At 36.6% G+C, this 13,618-nt stretch overlaps 1 protein-coding gene across 1 annotated transcript in view; it reads left to right on the top strand.

Annotated features, from left to right (window-relative positions):
* The window catches only part of pdgfc (platelet derived growth factor c), a 48,011-nt gene that overhangs the window by 15,670 nt on the left and 18,723 nt on the right, over nt 1-13,618 (top strand). Inside the window, exon 2 of the mRNA XM_031757909.2 lies at nt 13,073-13,265. Within this exon, the coding sequence (XP_031613769.1) occupies nt 13,073-13,265 (193 nt within the window). The remainder of the gene's footprint in view (nt 1-13,072; nt 13,266-13,618) is intronic.

Below are 13,618 nucleotides of genomic sequence, written 5' to 3'. Positions count from 1 at the left end.
TTATCTCCAGAGATAATTATGCAGCTATTGTTGCTTGAATGCAGCATCATGAATATTCATTGTTTCTAAAGATAAAATAATCATCAAACTGTGAGGTTATGTTTGTAGGCAAACAGATGCAGATGATTAAAAGGCCTTTTTACGAGCAGTAGGAGAGTCAGACAGCCTCAGATTGTCCTCGAACAGTGGACAATCTGAGACTCAGTGACCTGTGTAGATGCAAATGGGAAGCTAAGTGGTGAGAGTTCCCATTTATTTGTTAAATCGAAAGCTGTTTCCTAAACGAGCACATAAAAATCATGTCCAGTGAGTGTGATGATATCACAGTGCTCCTCAGGAAGTTTCAGCCATTGACTAGTACTATATTTGTGTGGCAGGATGCAGATGTGGTCAGGCAAGATTTACTTGCAGTTCATGTGCTGAAGTCCAGTTTAGAAAGTTCACCTTACGCAACCAAAAATGTGATGATTTATACAGAGAGAAACCATTAAATAATCACTGGATGTGTTTATAAATGAGTGAGCTTGTTTTAAATGAGATATTGTTTGACTTAATGATTTGTATGCAATTAGCCAATCAGAATCAGCTAAGGTGAAGCATGAAAGGTCACTGAATCACCAGCTTCATCTGGTGCTTAATGAGTTAATCAGAGTTATTGGAGAAGACAGCAGCCTGACTTTCACACTCAATTGGCATTTAATTTCATTCATGCAGTGTGACACGCCCATGGCTTACACCAGGAAGCCCCCCCTCTCCCTTTTTCATTGAAATCAATCAGTGCAAGGTGCCAAATTTGCCTTTAACCAGCAAACATGTCCATCTGTGTTCTTGCAATAACTTGCACAGAGCTGGAATGTAGCTGCCTGTCTCTATTCTAATCTCACATAAACTGTGTTAGTATTTAATATGCTCTGAAATGTGAAATTTTGTAATTTTGTAACAGGGCTTAATGACATAATGAGAGAAAGATTTAATGTTTAAGATAATTAGATAATTAAAGAAAATTGTTTTTTCTTAAAACCACACTACACTCCATTGTAATTCTTTATATTATTGATTAAAGAGATCCATAAAGAGAATTAATTTGCAGACTTTAAGTCACTGAATTGCCTTCAAACATCAACCTTCAGAAACATCAATTTCCCCTTTTTCTAATCCTGAAATTGCTGCTCATGTCAACTCTGAAGATCCAGGTACAAACATGTTTAGTTTAGCAAATCCAGCCTCTTGGCAACTTGGTATTCTGGGGTGCAGACACTATTCTCTCAAATCTGAAAGATATACATTTCCTCCTGTTTTCTTTTCTTTCTTTTTTAGGTACAAGAAAAATAAGTGAGTTTGAATTTGATTAACTGACATAGGGACATAGTTGACTGAATGACCAACAAAGGAAGATTTCATCTGTTTGAATGTTGGATACATTCTGTATACAACAATGCAAGGCTTCTTTTCTGCAGTTCTGTCTGTAGCGGATAGCAAGAGGCTTGTGTGTTTGGAAGAAAAAGCAGGATGTCACAGGAAAAGAGCAGTTGTGCTCAGTAAACCCTCCCTTGGTAAATAGAGGTTCAAAGGGGTATACTTTCATTACCCTAGGTTCAGAACTACAGCCTCTCTTCTGTCGACAGCTGGTCCAAAAGGTTATAGAGGCTTGGTCGGGTGGCAGTAATTAGAGATCCATGGCAAGCTCCTTAAAGAAACTGATCTGTATCTGGAAGCAGAGCCATAGACCAAAGAATTTCTCTTCAAATTGCCAATATTGACCTGAATTGAGCTGTATGTTTATCTATTTCTATACTGAACGCTTTTCTCTTACAGCTAAAATCCCATCAGACCATTCAAGGTTTTACCCAGATTTTGTTGTGTTGCTGCAAGCTTCTTAAAGGGTTGCTTAGAGGTTATGTTTGCCATCTAAATTGTAAGTTTATTTTTTGAGAATTCAAGACAGATGTTGTGTTTAGATAATCATTGCTTAGTAGCTGCAATCCTCTTAGTTTTTACATTACAGGGAATTTTGCACAGTGATCACTGGGAGTTCTCTGTTACTTGGATTTTTCTGATTTAAGATAAGATTAAAGTAATGGGACAAGGGAGGAAGATGTGTGAAGACAAACTCATTGAGTGTCTGACTTTGGCTGTTCTCCAAGCTGCAACCTAAGCTTTCCTGACATTCCAGAACACACTTGTGTGGTCCCAGAACAATTTAGAAATCATTAGTTGAAAACATTATTGACCTCCTGTAAGCCTTGCATTGTAGATTTGAATGTTTCTGTCTTAGAGCCAAGGAGCTCCAAAGTGGGTTATGATCAGGTATCAAATCTCTCAGCTATGTTCATTGCAAAATCTGGATCTTTGATCAGTCTTAATAGCAGTGTCTGGATCTGGTAAAGCAAAGCTGTCTTCCAATCTGGCTCGCCACAGATCAAACTGTAATTTTCTCCAAATATCCAGCTGTCCAGCACACAGATGTGACTACAAAGCAGCCTGGAGCTGCCATCCACAGCTGTGAAACAAAGTTTTAAAAAGACCCAATTCATCTGTCAATGCCTTTTTTTTTTTCTTTTTTTTTAGCCAGAAGGGGACGGTACTTCTGTCTCCTAGTGTTTCACATTTCACAGCTCTGCTTTGTTTTCTTTCTTTTTTCAACTATCAGTCCATCCTCTTTACAATGATTAGCTTTGATATTAATTATGTGTGTGACAGCTAACAAGGAAATTCAGGTTGATGAGGGGCATCGTTGTATAATGCAGCACGTGACAGCAATTTTAAGACAGAGAGAAGCTTGTACACTGTTGTAACTTGTGCAAAACTAGAATGATTCGGAAATTGTCAGTTTGAATTAGGCAACAGTGAGTAACTACAGACTTCATAAATGATAAAGAACTGTAATGAGGCTGAGTGAATTTATTCTTCACTTAATGGCTGATTTTGATGCTGATATCATGTCTAAATCCAGGCTCAGACACAGAATTCCAGAGGGTCAGCACAAATAGATGGCCGTAGTAAAAACAATGACACTCAATCTTTCTTTTTCTGAACGCCAAACACAAGTGCGTGCACTAATTAGAGGCTCCAAGAAATCATTGAGGGGCGTGGAAGCATTGTAATCTGAGGAGAGGCTGTTGTGTGGTGGCTAGTGGCTAGATGGGACCAAAGGGGGGTTGAAAGACTTCAGTTTAGGTTTGGTGTGTCTGCCACTAGTGTGCAATCATAACATGACCTTGCTCACTCCTGTGCATTCACTGTCAACAGCCTGCAGCTGTGGCTTTGGAAAACCTTATCACAATTTGTAATCATTTCTCAGATAGCACTGTGTGCATTGCATTAAGGATATCTTTCACAGCCATCGGTGGCTTGAGGACTTCTTAATAATATAACTTTAGTGGGGGGGGGGGGTTTTAGCACAAGCTATTTTATGCATTCAGATATACTACTTTGTATTTTAATTGTTATCTACCAACTATAGTCTCACAGTAATTTTTACCCTTAAATTTGATGTGCTTTACTTTTCCAGAAAATCAAAGCTCTCACTTTTCCTTTTCATCTTAATAGCGTAGCTTACATTTTAATTGTTCATTTTTGCAATGCAGTGCTTTTAGCAAATCATATACCAGTAATTTATAGCAGCACATGCTTTGTATCATTTGCTGAAAATAATATAAGGAAAACAACAAACCAAACTTTATTTTTGATAATAGTAAATGAAAAGGTGAATATCCTTTCTGTTTAGGGTTTTAGGTAGACACAGACAGGCCAGTAATATCAAATGGGCCATCTGATATAATCTACAAATGTTCTACAGCAGGTGTGAACAGATGTTGTGCATCTCTACTTAGTCAAGTTGATCTTGTGGCTAAAGGAGGACGACCATCCATTCAAATCTAGAAGGTAAATGCTCTGAGGTCATCAACCATGACTTTTCTGGCTTCTCTGTAGGTAGTTTCATGAAAAACCAACCTTTCATTGCAGGGGATCAACAGTATCACATTAATACATTAACACTCAAGAAAACCAGTCTTTTAGTGCATGGACTGATTCCATATCTTTTGACCTATAACTCCCTCACTTAAAATGTTTTACAGGTAATAGTTTTCCACTTCATAATGATAGAACTTGGTGCTTAAAAGGTTTGAAAAGTGAAACGGACACGAGCATAACTCTTTGTGTTTGGCAAATCTTTTCCTCCCTTTGTTGGTGTAAAAACATTGAAAGGAAAAAGGTTTTCTGAGTACCATATTATAAATTTCCCAAATTAATCATTGCAAGTCCAGTAAACTGTCTTATCCACTTATGTCCTTTGGGATCAGTGTGTAAGTTACTACCTGGAATCACACAGACTGCCTTTTTGTTTTCTTTTATGTTTTACACTTATATAAATTGTTCAGATGACTTTTAATAATACATTTTAAATTTTGTATGATATATGATCACCCTATTCTTGTAAACATGATATACCTGGAAGATATTTCACTTTATTGAGCCACAGCCAGCTTCTTGAATTGGGAAGAAACCTGTTTGAGGTTGAAGATCAAGGGTCAAAATTTCAGTCATATAAAAAAGAAAGCTTTCACTTGACACATTATCAGCGTCCCATATCTTTGTGGAGAAATTTGGGCCCACTCTTCTTTATAATGTTGCTTTACTTCAGTGAGGTTTCTGTCTAAGCAAAGTTCCCTTAAGTTCCCAAATCTTCACTCAAAAAAATCTGTTGTTGGATGAACACAATTTAATCATGGCACCTTTTTCCACGTGATTTCACCAAGTACAATAAGCCATTTTTGACCATGCTAAACCTAAACATTTGGCATTTGGTGGTTTAATGTAATCAGATTACGTTGGATCAACGTAGTATACTTGCACTGACTTGAAGTCATTTATTTAAGTATGTAGAGTGAAATTTGTTTTAATTCATTCTACACAAGTTAAAAACTTTAGGAAAACATAATGAAATCTTGTTGTTTGAACAACTACTTTGTTAATCAAGGCAGTTACTGTTAGTCTTGCTTAATGAACTGATATGGGGGCTGATGATTTCATAGAGACAAACAACCATTGGCACTTACATTCATGGGTAATTTAGAATCACCAATTAACCTAACTCTAATTACACACAGCAAACCAGCCAGATTGTGGATTTGAACCCAGGCCCTTCTTGCTGTGCGGCAACAGCACTAACTATCACACCACCAAGCTGTCAATCCAGGCTTAGCAAAACTAGGAAAGCTATGATTACAAGGGTTGATGCAGAATTTTCTATACGTTTTTGTCCTTGACAGGTTAAACCACAGTAAAAAGCGATAGCATACACGTGGTGTGTGTGTGGTTGTCTGCCTCTTAAAACTCCAGCGATTTTCCTGCAGTTTGACATCTAATGTGATCTTGTGAATTCCGTGAGTCCAGGCAACGAACCACTCTTACTAGATTGTATCCTGTCCTCTCAACAAGAACAAATTAAGTTGCTGAATTTCATGCAGATGCTACATGATTTAATTACGTTCACCATAGAAACATGTAATTATTTAGTTCAAATGACATGTTTGAATCTTGTACATGTAACAACGGCCCAATTTCATTTTTTTGAGTGTTGAATCCATAAAACAAGTCTAAATGATCACCCCTGCACCATTGTGCTTTACAGTTGGGATCAGGTGTTTATGTAAAAATGTTGTGTTTGGTTTGGTTTTTGCCAGCACTGTGCATTTAGTTAAACGTCTCCACTTTGGTTTCTTCTGTTCAAAGGATATTGTTCCACAAGTCTTGTGGTCAGGTGCAACCTTGCAAGCCTGAGACATTTGTTTTTCTTTTTTTTTCCCATTTGCAATTTCTGTGAGCATTGCATATTCTGACCATAGGGTGCTGTGACTTCTACCCCTGGGAAGTCATACCATTGTATTGAAACACACATTGGAATGCTCCAAATCAGCAAACTACTAAAACCTCTGAATTTATAGAGGTGCTCATACTTATTAATGATCAGTTAATCAGGTGCATTTGATCAGCAGCACATTTATGCTACTTACCCTCTTAAGTCATATCAAATACCTGTGAGCGATACTTTTTGATTTGCAAAGTACTGCATTGAACCCTGTGCAAAACTGCCCTTTTCACAGAACTCAGAAAATGTTATTTTGTCTGAAGAACAAAAGGGGAATTCAAACATGCTTCATATTTAGCAGAACACTAGATAATGACACAAATCTTAAAACTGTTCAAACTTTTTAGATCACGTGTGAAGCTTCCAGGTTTTAGAAATTGTTGTTTTTGTTAATTCTAGCTTTACAAATGTGGTTTTGAAAATGTTTTGTTTTTACACAAAAGGTGCAACTGCAAGTTTCTACAACTTTTGGGGTATTCTTTTTAAACCTGCTGTGCTTCCTCTTCTGCCCAACATGCAGAAGCTATGTCTGGCAGATTAAAGGGTTCCGCAGAGCCAAATTATTTTTTAATGGTATGAAAGCTTCTCATGGCATGTTTCAGCTCCTTTTTTTCTGCCTGGCTGACTGTAAACCCAAATGCAATAAATATCCTAAGCAGGTCGGGAATTTACTGCACCTGTAGTAACCACTGCACTAATTTAATAAGCAACAGATGTTGGACTGATTGCATTGAAGCTGGAACACATGCAGTAAAAGAAGGGAATTCTTTGTTAGGTACAGTTTCATCAAAAATGCTGCAGCTCTGTTGCACAGAGGCTCCTCATTCATTTTGATCAATAAGTAACACAGCTGAAATTTGGATTTAGTATCATAGTGACTCAGCTGTCAATTACCAGGCAGGAAATAGCTGTCGTGAGTGGTTATCTGTGATCTATGTGAGGCTGAGAAAGTATTGGGCCAATCTTTTACCAGCTATGGTCAAAATTATAAAATCATTTAATTAACTTGCTGAAAATACATTCATACTGATTTATTGTGAATTCAGTCAGTTAATTTTTCAACTGTTAAAACAGCAAAAAGACAGGCTTTCCTTTAAAACTGTTTATGTATAACCCCACATGAGAAACATATGTATTGCTTTCTCAGGTTTGAATAGCGGCTTGCTAGGCCAAAATTATGTCTGCTACCGTACTATAAGCAATATTACTGCCAGATAAACTCCTAAGCTAGGGATTAATTTAATGAGATACAGTCATTTTAGAATGTGAAGAAAGATGAATTTAGTGAACCTAACAAAAGCCAGGATAAATGATTTTCATTCTTCCATCTGGTTGTTTATGAGAAACATGCAGCAGCTTGGACAAAGGAGCCATTATCATTAGTTAATCTTTGCTTAAAGCTATATTGCATTTAATAAAGCATCTGGGTTTAAATGCAAGTGTGTACTTGTATATGGGTGCATATGTGTGTGCATGGTCTTTGGGAGTTTTTGAGTACTCAATCCACTTTTACTGTGTAACTGTTAGGGCCTCATTATTTGTTAAGATGTATGTTATAAATCCTGTTATAAGAGTAGTATATATCTTACTATTTTCATATTTCTGTCCCTGCGTCTACTAATCTAAGTGTTCACATAATCATGGTTTTCTGTATGGGCATTTGAGTTTTCTTTTAGCAGGGGAAAGGTTAATGTTTAACAGCATGAACGGTTCACCCACTAATGTGTGAACAAAGCACAATGGCTGCAGTGTATAGGCTCCTATTTATTCAGAGTCACTTCCTCCCTTAATAGTCGACTCTACTTTACTCACAGAGGAAAAAGTAGGTCAAGGAAAAGTCATGTTTGAGGTAATTCACTCTAGGGGACCACATCTCTGATCATTAGATGACATTGGTTAACCCTGAGTGTGAGGTCATTTTCAAGTCAAAGTTACACCCAGAACATGGCCTGAGTGGTAGCGTGTCTGTGCAATTTACAGTGCACTAAGGATAAATTACAGAGGGAGGCTATCAATGAGAAGGCTGAAAAGGAAAAAGCATGAAAAGACAGTATTTATATGAAAAAAGGAGGCTGTTTTTTTTACCATGTGGATTCTACTTTAATCAGATGTTGGTTCTTAGGTGATGTACTTTCACTTTTAAGGACTCTCTGCTTTGATGCAAGTGCACAAAAGATCCAAAAAGAAGAATCACTCAGATAATTCATTCTTCAGCTTCATGGTAAAAGACCTGAACCAAAGAGGAATGCAAACACATAAGGATGAGGCAGGATGTTTGCAGACGTTCTGGATTAACTGTGATTTCATCCATGAAGATATCTGGAATACCTTTTCATCAGGACCTAATTCCTTTATATCAGAGCCTATGATGACATATTTCATCATTTTTAGGAAAGAGTACCTAGGAAAATATTTTCTCTGTTAATAATTCTTCAGTTTTTTGCATTTTTGCACTTAAATGATCAGATCATCAAATTTTAATGGTAGACAAGTGGGGCCTGCAGTTAGTTTAGATGTTGTTTTGGCTTCTTTTGTGGCCTCCTGGATAAGTTGTTGATGTGCTCTTGGTTTAATTTAACCACACTAACCACACTAGGGAATCTCAATAGTTCAGTAGTTCAGTCCCTTGGAACTCTTAGTTTGCTTGCCTATCGATTCTGCGTATTGGTTCCATTTGCACTTGTGCTACAATCAACTGATTTCAGTTCATTTGCTGGAGGAGGAAAATAAACGCTGTCTACAGCGTGGATATGGACATTACTTTTGTTTTTATTGCACAAAAGGACAAGAGCACAATGGTAAAGTGGAAACAGATCTGGACAGAAACAATTACAGTATGTCAACTTTTCGCAAACAGTTGCATAGACAACATGCTAATGCCAAGCTAGCCCCAGCCCAGCAGCCAGACCCTGAACTTCAACAGGTAACAAACAGAGCAGTCAGGCTGCAGCCTTCATTTCTACTTGTTCATGTTTCTAAAGTAAAATCACTGTGCTGATTGCTTTTAAAGTCCCTTTGTGCTTGTTTTCATCTTTTCTTTGTATTGTCAAGTTTGTGTTCATACTTGCATACTTAGAGAAAGATCATATGTGTCTTCATTAGGACAGGGATTTGTGTTGGTGTGTGGGACTATAGCCTATAGGTTCATATCATTAAATGGTGATCATGAGACAATGCGTTTCAGGTCATTTTACAGAGAAATGCGAGGAATGTAACGAGTAGTGTAACAAATTAATTTCTCGTGGGAGTAATTAAGTAACGTACTGCATTACTTTCAAGAATTTTTTCTGTGTAATGTGTAATACATTACTTTTTTTGAGTCATGACCCCAACATTGATCACAGCAAAGAGGGGAAACACCTTTGACCAGACGGCATGCAATTTATTTGCATGACTGTAATGTCTTTGGTATGCTGCTTTGATGATGGCGGTGATTCAAAGTGGAGCCAATGATACCCATTGAGAATTGATATTGATGGATTCGAAATGATAAGTAATATCAATAATAGAAACAGAATCACTAAATCGCTTATCCATTCCCCTCGCTGTTTACCACTGTTCCAATTTGTGGGTAATGGCTTTCACTCTGCTTCACTGGAGTCTTCTTTGTAATGCTTTCCAGACTAATAGATGTCAATGACTTTGTTTCTCAGCTGTTTTCTTAGATTATAGCATTTATGTTGCTTCTTGAGATCTTTTAGGCTACTTCACTTTATAAGACAGGTTCCATTTAAGTGTTTTCTTGACTCAGCATGTCTGGCAATAATCAGATTTGGGTGTGGCTAGTGAAATTGAACTCAACTATCCAAATGCGGTGGTTAATCACAGTTAATTTTATGATTTCACAAGGAGAAGCAATTGCTTTTTAGACAGGGCCAGATAGAGTTTGCTTTGTTTTTTGTCTATAATACATAAAATCAACAATTAAAAAAATCATTTTGTAGTTACTTGGGTTATCTCTGTTTAATAAACACTAAATACCAAATGGACCAAATGAACCTCACTGTAATGGGGATGTAATTAAAAGATGTCATTGTGATGGCAAACAAAGCTTTAATAGCATGAAAGTTATCTCCTTATTTCCTCTTGACTCAGCAAGTGGATAGAAAAAGAGTCAATCGCACACAATGTGATAAATAAACCATAGTCTAAAAGATCATGAAAATTAAAGATTTAATTATTTATTTCGAAGCTTGTTGTTATTAAGTATGTGTAGCCTGATGAAGAACATATGACTTTTATTTTAATAATACTTGAAAATGCCTGTTTTTGCAAGAACTCCATGTGCAGTTTTGCAAGGAGTAGGATCAACCCTGAAAGTTGGCCCTCGTTGGATGAGACAATTTGTACTTGAGGGTATACTCCTCACATAGTTATGAAAGAGCCTGTTCATTGAGAATTCATGCCTGGGCTTTGTTTTTCTTTGGATCTGGCATATAGTCATTCAGTTTTTCCCACCTGGCACACGATCAAACCGAAATGAAGACATCAAAGTGGTAATTGCAATGTGAAGTAATTTTTTTTTCCTAAAAGTGTCTTTTTTTTCTTTTTTTAAAATGCATATTCTGTCTGATAGGTCATGCAAGTCATTTAGAGAAGAACAAAAAGTAATCAAGTTAAACCAAATAAATAAATAAATTTAGGACTGTGTGCCTTTTTACACCAATCAGAACCCTTTTCTCTTGTAATGCCCATGTTGCTTTATAAATGTAAGCTAAGCAGACTATATTACATGACAAAGATGCACACATCTAGTATATATAAATCAGGTCCGAGTCAGTGAGTGTCTCTAAACTTTATGTGTACTTTATGTTAAATCAGTCAATTCAGCTAGCAGACTAGCTTCTAAACTTCTCATTGTAAATCACGTATGAAACTTGACATGAAGAGCAACAAGGGCGTGAACACTGTGTTTGCTTAAAGTTACTGACTTTAAATTTTCAAAATTGAAACTGCTTGTTAAGGAGTCCCAGCTGAAGTTGGTTCTGTTACCTACTTTCAGTGACCACTCCTTCAGAGAGATTTGTTATCCTTGGAACCATTCAGAGAAACTCAGTTGCTGTGGAACTGTTTTTTGACATTATACAGGGTGAAAACATGGCATAAACCTAGCCTGTCTATGTTTTTGTAATGCAAATAACCTCACAATGAATCAGGCCACTGAGTATGAATCACGTCCTTAGTCAAATTTATGGCAAAATAAAGAGTAGTCAAGCTTTAAACATAAAATTGTCCGTATTGCACGGGGGAAATGGTTACTCATCCATTTAATGGACTACCAAACTTCCAGCAGCACACTCCTTCTCCTGAACACATTACGCCCCTGCTGCTTCATCTGATGGTTAAATGCATTGGATTGTTTTATGAATACTGAATGTTCATCAGCGGTACAAATATAAATACCATTTAAATAAATCGAGGACATGCTGGGGATGGTATCAATTTATCATTGTAAACTTTGACAGAAAGTCATCAAAATTTCAGCACAGCATGTTAATGCTAATTGGAATATATCGAGTGAGTGTTTATATTAGTAAATTGTTCTGCTAACAATTTCTGTTATGCAAAACAAAATATTTCAGTGTTGACACAAGCTTAAACTTTTATCATAGAAAATGTGGCCTTGCTTAAAGGAACCTTTTTCCTGAAGCCAGATTATATGTTGTTCACTTAAATATAGCTACAGCATTACAGCGTTTTGTGCCAATTTCAATAGCGTCTCTGCATTTAATGAATGCGCCTGGGGAAAACAGCTAACCTGGCTTCTTTAAAAAGTGCATTTCCCTCACAGAGAAGCAGACTAAAAGATTGTGTATGTGTATTTTACTGCAAAGGCAAAACAATCATCCTCTTTTAATACCTTTGACATACTTTAACAATGGTTAAAGTTGTTTTTTTCAGTTATAATTAATACTTAGGTGTGTAATGAGTAATAAACAGTATAATTAATCATATAAATTATATACAGATATAATTATTAATACTACACTAGTAGACATATATAATGTAAAAGATATGTATTATAGTAATTTTAATGTGTTTAATTGTGCAGATGGCTTCTCATGTATTTATGTTATTTATATTGAATTATATTTTACTAAATGGCTTTAAAATGACCCTGCAGTCAGCATGGTTTCAGGGTGTTGTCTTACAATGATTGTGAGGCTCAGGTGGAAGCATCCTGGCAATATTTCATGTCAAGGTGACAGGGTCTGTGCAGTCTGGGTCTGAGTGACAAGCATTGTCATTGTGTTGTCATTGTCATTAAAACCCTGTAGCCACTGGTTCCAGTTGGATTATTAGGTTTGGTCAAAACAGTTTCTTTAACTCTACAAAGAATCAAAACAATACAATTAAATCTAATTACATCCACATACAAATGATAAATGTCACAAATGTGACAAAACAAATTTCCCACGTGTGGGACTAATAAAGGTTATCTTATCTTATCTTATCTTATCTTATCTTATCTTAAGGAAAAATAAAAGAGTATGATTGTAGAATTTTTCTTTGGAGACTGTTTTTGCGTTTACTGCAAATTTTTAACTTCTTTGATTGGTTGCCTTCAGGTTATCTCATTTCCCAATTTTTTTAAAACTCAAACTCAATTTTTATCCATGCAACCAGGTAACTTGGTCTGGGTTGCAGAGGGCAGGGCTGGCTCTGCACAACTTAATCAGCTCTTCCACGGGAACACCCTGGGAATGCCTGTTCCCAAGCCAGCTGAGAGATGTGATCTCTTCAGCATGTCCTGGGTCTTTCACAGGGCCTCCTTCCAGGGGAACATCCAAATCACCTTAAATACCAGGAGCTCATGAGGCATCAGTCAAATGCCTAACCACCTCAACTGGTTCCTTTCGATGTGGAGGAGTAGTGGCTCCCGAATGACCAATTTCCTCAGCCTATCTCTAAGGCTGAGGACAATCACATAATGATTTGCCTGAAACAGTGAGCGCTTATTTTGTCTCACTTCTTGTGGTGAACACCTTACTATTTTAAACTGCATAATAATTCTTTACAATGTGGCAGACATGTTCATATTTTAGTTTATAACCTTAAGTCTTTTTCAAACCAAGCTCGTGTCAATTAAAATGCAATAAAATGAGTATCCCTATCGGTAGTCAAGGACCAGCTAGCCATTATAATCTGATTTACATATTAAGCTGTTACATGGTCTTTGCATTCTGTTTTTTGTTTTAGGAGTGCAAGATTCTAACCAGGAGAAAGTTATAACAGTGTCTGGAGAGGGAATGGTCCACAGCCCAGACTTCCCGCACACTTATCCGAGGAATACAGTGTTAGTCTGGAGACTAGTGGCCAGCAGCAACATGAGGATCCAGCTTACCTTTGATGAGAGATTTGGGCTGGAGGACCCTGAAGATGGAATATGCAAGTAAGGCCATGCATTTGAAAGAAACAAAAAAAATTAAATATAAAAAATATACATATAAAAAAATAATGCAACATAAAATTATTTTGTTTTGTTGTGTTTTCTGACCTCACTTTATCTAACAAAGGGGCCATCCTCCCAGAAAGTATTTCAATATTACTTAAATGAAATTGAATTAGATTACAATTCTTTTTTTTTTAAATAAAATATTGTATTATATTAGGCTTATAGAAAAATATAACCATCATCAGCACTTCATCAGAAGTAATATACATGCTTAGTATATAGTCTTTTATAGTGCACTTTCTCTGCTTGCTTTTCTTAATGAGATCATATAGGAGCTTTCCCAGTTGGCA

The sequence above is a fragment of the Oreochromis aureus genome, linkage group 2 (assembly GCF_013358895.1).
Source record: "Oreochromis aureus strain Israel breed Guangdong linkage group 2, ZZ_aureus, whole genome shotgun sequence".
NCBI classification, from domain to species: domain Eukaryota; kingdom Metazoa; phylum Chordata; class Actinopteri; order Cichliformes; family Cichlidae; genus Oreochromis; species Oreochromis aureus.
This window is presented reverse-complemented; position numbering and strand designations above follow the sequence as displayed.